Raw genomic sequence first — 10,947 nt, 5'->3', positions numbered from 1 at the left:
GAATATTTTTTTCCTAAAAATCGTCATCCTCGAGTGTGGACGTGTTCCGTGAGAGCTCTGCAGTTAGGCTTAATAACATTCTCGAGTTATTGCTCGTTTCCCATTCTCTATCCGTTTTATTAGTTGCGTGTTCGGTTTTGTCACGTGTGAGTTTCAAGTGCTGAGCAACTTACAGGATGTAGCCGGGTCTCGCAAGTTGAGATGCCGGCAGAGCAATGGATGAGAGACAGGATGACCGCATCCAGGCTTTTAAGGCAAGAGCCCCTGCGGGTAAACAACGACTTTTTTTTACGTAAGCCTCCCTCTCCCTGAGTTGCTTGAATTCGTTAAGCCCCTCAGGGGTGCTTCGGGAAGGATGTTTTCGACACGTGTAAGAAGGTGGCCCCCGGCAGGACTCGCGGGGCACAGAATCAGGGCTAGGGCTTCTATTAGGTAGTTTTCAGTGATATGGAGGGTGTCGGGTTACTGAAGGAAAGGGGAGAGGTGCAGTGATTGGTGGAGAAAGTGTAGAAGCATATTATTTGGGAGCGAAAATGCGAAGGATAACTGTAATTCGGTACCCCATCTAGTGCCAGGACACTGGTTTGGAAAAACAGTTGGGGCAGTGTGGATTGGTGATTAAGACCCAAAAGGGAAAAAATATGGTGGAGAGCACGAAGACTGCAAAGCTGGTACAAGATTGGTCACCACTGAGCTGAAAGGAGATATTCATTTTTCTTTTTTTTCTTTTTTTTTTACGGTGAGAGGAGCCAGAGTTGAGTGTCTGTATCATGGGTTCACACGGAGATGTGCGAAGTGTGATGCAACTGATCACCTCGCTCGTGAATGTAAGGCTCACAGATGCCACTGCTGATGTGGGTCTTATACTACTAGGTGGAATGTGGGAAAAGTAAAAGCGATCAGGCAAGTAAGAAAAATGTTCCGTTAGATGTGAGGCCATCGGTGTGGAGAGGAATTGTTGAACCGAAGAGTACACTGTGGGTGTCAGAGGAGAGCTTTCCACGTTTGGGAAGTGCAGAGTAGCAGGACGTGCACCAGAAAGTTGTAGAGGAAGCAAACAAGTCGAACACCACAATGGTATAGGGAAGGATGGCGAAGTTGAAATGAATGAAGTAACCAGCAGAAAGCAAGAGGAAGAAATAGGGACCGCTGAAAAGCAGCAAGAGGCAGAAGAAACGGGTTTAAAGACGAAATGAAGGTCAGCAAGTCGGTGAAGGGAAGCGCAAATGATAAAGGTAACAGTGAAGGAATTGAAGAAAAGCGAGGGTCAGAGGTTGTCGATGGCAATGTTGAAGAGGAAGCAAGCCTGGATGATGCTGCCTCTGTAACGAGAACAACCTTAACTGCGTCCTCAGTGTCACAAGTTACATATTCGGGCAGTGGAGAAAGCTTCATTGCGATTGTATCAGAAGAAAGTGGGGGATAAGGAAGCGAGGAAGTTGATAAGAAGGGTCGTGGTAATGCTTCGAAAACGAGAAGGGTATCTAGAAAGGCAAAGAAATGTGGCAGAAAAGCGAAGGTGTGTATCTATGACAAAGTCGTTAAATGTAATACCGTATAAGGAAGTTGCGTCTCCTCCGCCGTTAACCACATTCGTACCATTTAATGCAAGAAAATTTAGAAGTGAACCGAAACAAAATGAAGAGATTGAACTAGCAAGATTTTGGGAGTTAAGTGTATCTGAATTGAAGATACACATTTGCACAAAGAACAACAATCAATGGAAGTTGATACAATATTTAACACAAAGTCATATTGGAGTTATGGAAAGCACAACTAAAAAGTGGTTGGATTTATTTTCTTACAACCAAGGAGCTTAAGGATAGATTAAAAAAAGACATCGATGGGAGAGCAATTGCAGTGGACATAGCTGATGGAGCAGGAGTACTTGAATAATTAACGTGTATGGCCCAAACAGAGCAAAAGAATAAGACGAGTTGTAATAAGAATGAACTTCCGTATTATTTTATTAGGACTCAGTTTTATACCTGGCGAAGACTTTAACTGCGTAACTAATGCTAGAGATACATCATCAGGAAAAACATACCAACAGTAGTGGTGCCAGGCACATGGAGTGGGCGATATATAAATCCCAATTAGAAGACGTAAATCATACTCAAGACTCAATAAAGAAAGAGGAAGCAGAAGTCAGAGCAATGGGGTTTCTCGGTTCCCATCGCCCATGACGAATGAACGTCAAGTTGCTCGATTATCCACAAGTCCATCAACAAGTCAGAGTCATAATCCAGAGATAGGCCCAGGATTGTGACAATACTTTTCATTGGTGGGAGAAATTTAAAACGGGTGTAAAGAACTGCCTTACACTCAGGCATACACTCAAATTTTTGTAATTTTTTCTCTACTAGTGCTTCGTCCACAATACCAGGAAATTTTATTCTTTCCAGTCTCCTGCACAGTTTTGAAGAGACTACAAGATGACGGCGTACACGTCGGCGCATGCGCATTTGTCGTACACCGGAACTCTCGTGGGGCCACACAGGTAGTCGTACATTTCCATGCAGCATGGGTCGATATTGTTCGGATCCACGACCGTCATAGAGCAGGCGTTATCTGGAACACGTACAACGTGACGAAAATAATTACGTCGTTCGGACAAGAGCGTGAATATGCTGTATGTTACCACTGAGGATCACCGAAGAGAGTAGCATCTAAGCTAAAACTTTTAACATATACCTAGCGTATATAACATATAGGTAGCGGCATGCAAGTCTAGCACCATCACCTGTAGAATGTTGAAGCTGGAGCATAATACATCAAATGGCTCAGGAGTGCATCGAGGAAATACCTTGAAAACGAATTACATGGTCTATGCCGCTCATAAGAATTAGGCACGTTTCAATCGTCCAACCAGAAGAACCTTAGGTGGTCGAAATTATCCGATGTCCACCCTGTGGCACGTGCTGCGTGTCGCCGCACAAATACAGGTAGACTCACCTTACGTGTAAACCTACGTCGAGTACTAAATACAGGGTGTTTCACCTAACGTGATAAAAAATTCTAACTGGGGCCGTACTCGCCGGAGGATTGTGTGGCTTTCGGCAATGACCTTCTGGAGATTTTTGCCGCCATTAAGGAAGGCTTTGGACAATTTTTAATTGCGGGAAATTTTTCAAATGAACTTTGAAAATTGTCAAGCGAACCTCACTTTTTTTCACAGTAATATGAAGTCCTCCACGGATAACCACAGACCCAACAAAAACTATGCGCAGTATCGCAACAGAGATAGTCCAAAAAATTTGTAAATTATCCGCTTTAGCCCCGCCTGCTCGATTGTCGCAAAGAACTGCGCAGGGGAGATGCGGGAAGAGGAGGAAGTGTTTCCGCCTCCTGTTTTACCTTTCTTTCCCCGCTTTGACCTTGATGCTCGTGACAACCGTCTTATCACAAAGAAGGCGAAAGGCGGGGTACTTCCTACTCTAGACGCACATTTGGCGCGCGCTTCTTTCCGAAAATCGAGCAGGCAGGGCTAAAACGGAAATTTTACAATTTTTTTCGACTATTTCTGTTGCTATGCTGTCCATAGTTTTTGTTGGGTCTGTGGTTAACCGTGGGGGACTTCATATTGCTGTAAAAAAGTGAGGTTCGCTTGGCAATTTTAAATGTTCGACTGAGGAAATAAATTTGTCCAAAGTCCCACAATCCTCGAGCGAGTACGCGTCAGTTCGAATTTAGGTGCAACACCCTGTATACAGCCTCTTATAGCCACTTCGTTTGTCTTTCGTTGCCTTTGTCTGTAGGCCAATCCGCAAGGCCTCTCTAACGCACAGGAAATGATGATGCCGCAACACAGGACTTACTCACTACTTATTCACGCACTTACTCTACTTCAAAATCGTCTGTTTGGGCTTTACTTTTACCAAAGCTAATAAAAGTTGTCCAAGGATACGATGTTCCATCGGTAAAAGATAGCGTGGCGGTGTCAATTTAAATACTGTATCCTTTCTGTGCGGCATCTGCTCTACTTGTGATTGGTTTATGGTAACTTTGGAAGCCTGTTTCAACTTCTTGCGTTACATGTGCAATCGACGTGTTTCACGTGGCGCCTGTGACCTTGAACGCGCCAGGAACTCTCGCTCCGCACTCGATAGATAGTTTTACACATCCCGATTAAGGCGGAACACCTCCCTCCACGCATGTAGTTTAAGATATTTCAGGTAATTTTCGTGTTTCGATTACTTGTGAATATTCGGCCATCGGTCGCACTTCCCATGAAAATCAAATTATTGGTCTGGACGACGTAAACGAAAAATAATGGAGTTGAGCTACTTTTTTGGTAGCGCTGTAGCCGGTGCATTGCGTTACAAAAAATCTGCGGTGCACCATGTCACAAGAACGCCGCTGCTCATTTGACAGACTTCACTCTGACCGAGATACGGAAATGTTACTTACCTGCTACTCTGACGGGTTTGTAAATAATGCAGCTCCCGCACTTCAGGTAGAGGACAGGGAACGACGAATACTCCCCGCTTGGAGCTGCAATAAGGAAATGAAGAAATTCAGGCGACATCACGCACACAACACACAGTCTTCGATGCTCAAGTTTCTTGGGAGTAGTTAAGGGGGGAGTACCTGTACTACAAAGAACTCGAGTACTACGAGGGGTGTTGAAATCAAACCGGGACTTCCTGTCTCCTGAGTGTACAAATGGCTCGCACTACTTCTTTTTCGTCATTTTCACACGCGACAGGCGCTGTGATCGTACAGGGTTTGCGTGCCGCGCAACGGCTAACCCGACAACAACACGTTGTCATGGGCATCGTGCGGAAAAACGGGTTTCGCCTGCAAACGCGTTCACCTGTTGTTAACGTCACTGTACTCTTTCGTGCGCATTACTGAACAGTGTAATGGCGACACGCTTTGTCGCATGCCGTTTATGTTCCTAATTTTCGGCCATCGAGTTTGCATCTCCCGCAGCAATGGCGGCACATCTGCTAACTCTGCACTTGCGAGAATGCTCCGCAGCACACCGCCTGCGAATCGACTCTGCCGCTCCCGTGTCGCCAGACGACGTGGGCGACATCATGTGAGACGCGCTGCTCTGGCACTGAGCGACCAGCGATACGGCCGAGTGAATTAAAGCGTCCGCTCGTTGGGGGTGGCCGAGGTCGTGGGTTCGAATCCTACCACTGGCTGTGCTGGCTGAGGTTTTCCCGGGGTTTTTCGGCAAACTTTTTTTCTCGGCTGGATAGAGCTGTTTCTCTATGTAACAGGTTCCATTCTTGCTTTCTACATAATTCTTGAAAGTGCTGTCTGAGGTTTTCCCGGGGTTTTTCGGCAAACTTTGCAGACGAGTGTCGGTACGATTACCCCTGAAGTCCACCCAGGACTCACATAAACGCCTCTGTCTCCCACTCCTTCCTGCTGTCCACTCTCTATTCCTCTGTCCCCCACTCCTTCCTGCTGGCCACTCTCTATCCTTCAGGTTCTCGCTCACACTGTTGCTTTGCGGCGCTATCGTGGAACCAAAAAGAAGCACGCATTAGGAAGTTTTGGCCCATCGGATCCTTATTGTGAAGGGGCTCATTATTTCATTCCCCGCATCATCACCAGCAGTGGGGTAGAGTATCGCACCTGGCGATGAAACTCCCCCATTCATCATCTCACAATAAAGTTGGTGTTGTCAGCCTATCTCAAGCGCTGTACGAAAACTATGACAAAGGGTGCTGTCAAATCAAAGATCAGCAGCCATGTAAGCCACTTAGTATGTATTTTAAAGGTATTCCTGGCTTATGTTTTCGGAACCTTTATCGTAAAGTACCAAGTAATAAGAGCAACCGATTGCGTTAAATATAGATGCCTGAGTACTTACAGGTCATCCCTTGGAAATAAAAACCTTGAATTTTTATCCCTGTTCAACCTCATTTTGGAGAACAAGAGTTATCCTACCAGGAGAGATTCTATGTGGACTTGGCCTGGGCTGCGGACGTCATGCGGTGAGCAAAGCTTGAGTGTGTTACTGCTCCGAATATTAAACGAGTTTGGTTTTGATACAAACGCTACCGTACCTACAAATAAAGAACTAAAAAATATATTTTTATGAAACGTGAATTTAGCGTGTTGCAAGTTTGCACTTTTCTTTGTATAAAGTTGTGTTCAAGTGTACAATTTGCGTTATGCAAACATTTGTAAATATCTTTTTTTTTTTTCTCCTATGTATATACATTTGATAGATATTGAAGGGTGCCGCTGTACTGCTTTGGAGTCGGGGCCTTGCCAAGCTATATTGATAGCTTTTTGTCCCGCCTCCCCCACTTTGTAGAAATAAATAAATAAATAAACAAATAAAATAAAATAAAAACCTTCCAATTAGCTAAATCTCCCTATCGAGCCACGGCGTCCGCCGAAACGTTTCCTCTCAGCCGAGGCGGCACGAGAAACAAACAAACGAGGGGGAGAGTTTGCATCGCGAGAGGAAGGGGACCCTTCCCCGCCGTCTTCAAGCCGAGTGACGCGACACGAAAGACATGCGCCTTAAAGAACGCATTTTGGAAAAAAAAAAAAATACTAATAAAAGAACATGTCTCCTACTTGTTGCTTCACGAATGCACGGTGGCGTAAGCAGCGCTGTGTAGCAAAAGATCTCTCACTACGGTTGTCACTACGTCTGAGCGCTTTCCAAAATTGAAAAATAATTTTTGTGATTCCTGCGTGACATTTAAGAAGTGTGATCTGATCATGTCAACGATTGTTGAGATAACTCAAGACCTTTAAGACATCTAAGGGGCGGTGAAAAGGATATTACACACATTATGCGCGGGAAGTTTGCTTAAGTGATTTGAGGAAGTGAAAGGGCTGTCGGAAGGGACACATCTGTTGAGAAAGCGCATTTTCCTTAAAAGTCATCGGGATGGCTCAATCTGAGCCTGACTTACTTGGCCAAACTTCAACATTGCTGACGTTGTACCCTGGACCGGATTCTAGGTAATACTCTGCATTGAATCGTTTGACACTGCATGATAACAAAGAAGAAAAGAGGAAAGTGTCAATGAAGTATTCATAGAACCATCCTGGACTTAGAGGGAGACTTGGCAAGGATTCGAAGAAAATTAGGTGAGCCTCATACCGAACGTGAACCACCCCCCCGATACCGAATACATAGTGATGACAATAGCAAACCCAAACCAAAATGCGAGGACCAGAAAACAGAGCTCCATGCTACGCGGTTCGTCCGGAGGAGGATTCCATGACGTCAACCAGCATTGTCGTCTGCTTCCAAGCCTGCATTCTTTCTCCCTTGCCGGATGCCCGATGATGTCACAGTGTGTTACTTTCAGCGTCCTCTCGCTTCACAGAGGCGGAGTGCTCGCTTCGTACTAATTCGTTTGAGTGAAATCTGCGGAGTTTTGGCCGAGATATTCCGTACACATGTTCCTAACATCCCAAAGATTACGGATATACTACAACCTTTGTGATGATTTTGTAGCGGAGTCCCACTTTAAGCCAAGCTAATAAACAGCGTTTTAATCGTTCGACACGGCACCACGAAAACAAAAGAATGTACGTTGCTTAAAAACCACTTGTCAAAGAACCATACTGGATTTCATCCCAGCTGGTAGCCAGCATTCCAACTGTCTTATACAGAATGAAAAAAAGGGAAAGCATCTGCGTTGCGTAAATTGCTCACTCACACCTCATGGACTTCAAGATTCAGCATATTACTTACATTTCGCCGCTCTCTCTGTAGGCGTAGTTAAATATGACTCGTCCATTCTCAGCTGGATAGAGCTGTTTCTCTATGTAACAGGTTCCGTTCTTGCTTTCTACATAATTCTTGATGTACCCATAGTAAATATACGGTGTTGCGAAGCACTGTAACACAGAGACCACATGAACGTTGGGATTGTTGCAAGATAATGAGGAACGGTGCGGCGGTCTAACGCGCGGTTCAAATATTCGCATGGCTGATAGACGACGAACTATGAGCAGTCTTCGATTGTAACTAAGTTGCATGTAACATGCAACTGTAACTATTTACATTTTGCAGTAACTTCTAATTCCTTTTCTACAAAAGACACTTGTAACTGTAACTATTTACGTTTTGCAGTAACTACTAATTACTTTGCTACAAAAGCAGCTTGTAACTAACTATTTACGTTTTCCAATAAGTACTAATTACTTTTCTACAAAAGCAACTTGTAACTGTAACTACTTACGTTTTGCAGTACCTACTAATTACTTTTCTACAAAAGCAACTTGTAACTAACTATTTACATTTTGCAGTAACTGCTAATTTTCTACAAAAGCAACTTGTTACTGTAACTATTTACGTTTTGCAATAAGTACTAATTACTTTTCTACAAAAGCACCTTGTAACTGTAACTAGAATTAGCACTTTTGGCTATCGTTACTGTAAAATGTAACTGTAACTATAGGTTCCTCAGGTATTGTAACATTTTCATCGCATCAGTTCTCTTGCATAATTGCTTCAAACTTAAGAAGGATAAGAAATCTAGTCCGTCAACTACATACGCCGTTGGAGATAAGCAGGAGCAATAGCGCGCAAGGAGAAATACTGCGGCGCCACCACGCAGCGTAGCGTCATGTAACCAGTCTTAACAGCCAATACGGAAGCAGAGGGAGCATGATGGGTTACAACAGCGGGTTTTAGTGCATCGGAAGAATTCTACGAAAACGATACGATAAAGGAAGTTATTACATCCATGCTTTGTGATGTCACCCCTCTCAAAGAAACAGCGCGATTCGCTTATCATGTTTTCATGTTATCATGTCAATGTAAGTCCACATTCTATTCCTTTATTCATTCATCCAGAGATACGCAAAATACCGGTTTTCTGAGTTTTTCAGTTTTGAATAGAAAAATTAATTCATCGAACGATACGCATGGGGCAAGACGCGACAATGTGTCATTTAGAAACGAATAAGTCAAATATGTGTGAAATAAATTATCTATCTATCTATCTATCTATCTATGTGGGAGCAATAGCCAGAACGCCAGAACAGAAGAGAGACGTTTTCATAGAAAGTGAGTGAAATCATTTGTCGCTGCCATTGCAAAATACTGCTTTTTCGGAGTCTTGTAAATATATGGACATAAACTACCGCTTTTGATTACACAAAGTTGTCCCTTTTTGTGCGACATCGACAGGAGGCCCGCCATCCCGTGGTATCCGCAGCCGGGCTCCGACACGTACGCACGCAGACTAGGGTCGCCTTTTAACGCGCTAATCGCCAGTGTACGCCTTTTGAAGCATAATTTTTTTCGTAAGGTGAAAGGTCTAACATCGGTCCATGTCCTGGCAAAATATCAATGAAATAAAACGGGACCTTTTCGACAAACGCACGCTTGTTGTAAAATCCTTGTTATTTCGAAATATACATTAACATTGGGCACTTGTTCGCTGCCTCCCATTGAAAGAAAAGCAGGACCGAGGGTCGCGTCCCCTTAAGGGACCATATCGTAATTCCCTCAAGAACGTGGCTTTCGGGCGCGACCTTGTTCCCCTCTAGCTTCGAGCGTAGTTCAATTCTACCAAATTTGCGGCGCTGTCGAACACTATGACGTCATTTGTTTACACAAACAGGGAGAGGTCTACTGTTGGACATAAACGAAAACAATCTAAGCGTGTTGCACTCCTCCGCAGGCAACTCAAGGTCTAACTCAACTGCTCACGCGTGTTGCACCTGCGTAATGCTATTTTGTGTCGGAAGTAACTTGGAAGTAACTCGCTCTTTTTTAAGTAACTCAGTAACGGCGAGTTACAATTCAGGCTGAAGAACTTCGCTACTAACTTAGTTAAGTTTTTCACACGATAACTTAACTTGTAACGAGTTCTTTTCGCCGGGTAACTGCTCAATTCATGAGAATAAGTCTGTGCCCTGCTTCGTAGAGAAGGGGGTAAGCCATTAACACATCCATCACTAGGGGGTGCGGATGAGCCTCGTATGCCAGAATTTTCAACAGCTTGCAGTGCAGATTTTGAGTCACTGAGCTCTGGGCATTCGCGCGGAGTAGAATCGACGATGTGCTGCAAAAAGAAGGGTGTGCATTAGATCGAGTTTCGTATCTGTTGATGAGGTTTGATGCGAAAGGTGTCGTCCTTGCACTACACTTTCGGTTGGTATGACGAAGGCCGAGGCAGACTTGCCATTTCTGGATCCGCCATCTGTATACGCTGCTGCAGACGTAGAAAACTTCTCGTCTACCAGAGCATAAAAATGAGCTCGAAGGACTTGAGGGAGAACCTGATCTCTTCGTTCCAGAAGGTGCGGAAGACTTACGAAGGTGGGTGGTGCCGGCAGAGACGAGGGGGTTTCCGGCGCTGTTACATTCTTAGCTACGAAGCCAGTGAGACCCTGGCGTGTCCTCTGCGCTAGTCGATAGAAGCCACTTTCAGGACGGTATCGAATTTTCCTGAGGAGCGGGTGACGGTGAATTTGCGCACGCAGACGTGGAGCCATTCCACGTTCACGTAGATGCTCAACCGGGAGTTCACCAGCTTCAGCCAGGTCTTGCCGTGTTTCAGCCTCTCCTGAAACTCCAAGGCAGCGACGAAGGCTTCGAGTAAGCAAGGTCCTAAAGGTACTTAATGATGTTGTGGACATCCTGTGCTAGATTTTAAGGCTGTAAAGCACAGTCGTCCTCCCCAAAGCCGTGTGAACTTCTGCTGACGAGAAAAACCTTCATGTCAGACTGGCAAGAAAGGCAGCCGGGCACTCGTCTTTGCAATCCCACAGCGCAAACAGAAGAACGATTTTTTTTTTTTGTGTGTGTGTAAGGCCACCGAGACAGGAGGAGACGAGAGGCGTCGATGACATCACTTTCTTACAGCACGGGAGGAAAGCATAATAAAGAAAACAATTTTCAGACGGTGCCGCCATCCCTCGCCGGAAGCCAGCGTAACTAGAGCGTTCAGTCGGTCAGCATAGAAAAAATCCCGATTCAAATTTATCTGACCACTCAGACAT

The 10,947-nt window shown here is 44.8% G+C and overlaps 1 protein-coding gene across 1 annotated transcript; it reads right to left on the bottom strand.

Annotated features, from left to right (window-relative positions):
* Window positions 1–2,428: 2,428 nt before the first annotated feature.
* On the bottom strand, window positions 2,429–10,145 carry LOC135384347 (uncharacterized). Its single transcript, XM_064613553.1, has 6 exons — window positions 10,128–10,145; window positions 9,891–10,007; window positions 7,685–7,830; window positions 6,894–6,970; window positions 4,411–4,494; window positions 2,429–2,571 (listed from the first exon to the last, which is right to left on the bottom strand). Exons 1-6 carry the CDS (start codon window positions 10,143–10,145, stop codon window positions 2,429–2,431), a joined length of 585 nt encoding a protein of 194 aa, XP_064469623.1.
* Window positions 10,146–10,947: the final 802 nt, after the last annotated feature.

This window comes from Ornithodoros turicata, chromosome 2, assembly GCF_037126465.1.
Source record: "Ornithodoros turicata isolate Travis chromosome 2, ASM3712646v1, whole genome shotgun sequence".
Taxonomy (NCBI): Eukaryota; Metazoa; Arthropoda; class Arachnida; order Ixodida; family Argasidae; genus Ornithodoros; species Ornithodoros turicata.
This window is presented reverse-complemented; position numbering and strand designations above follow the sequence as displayed.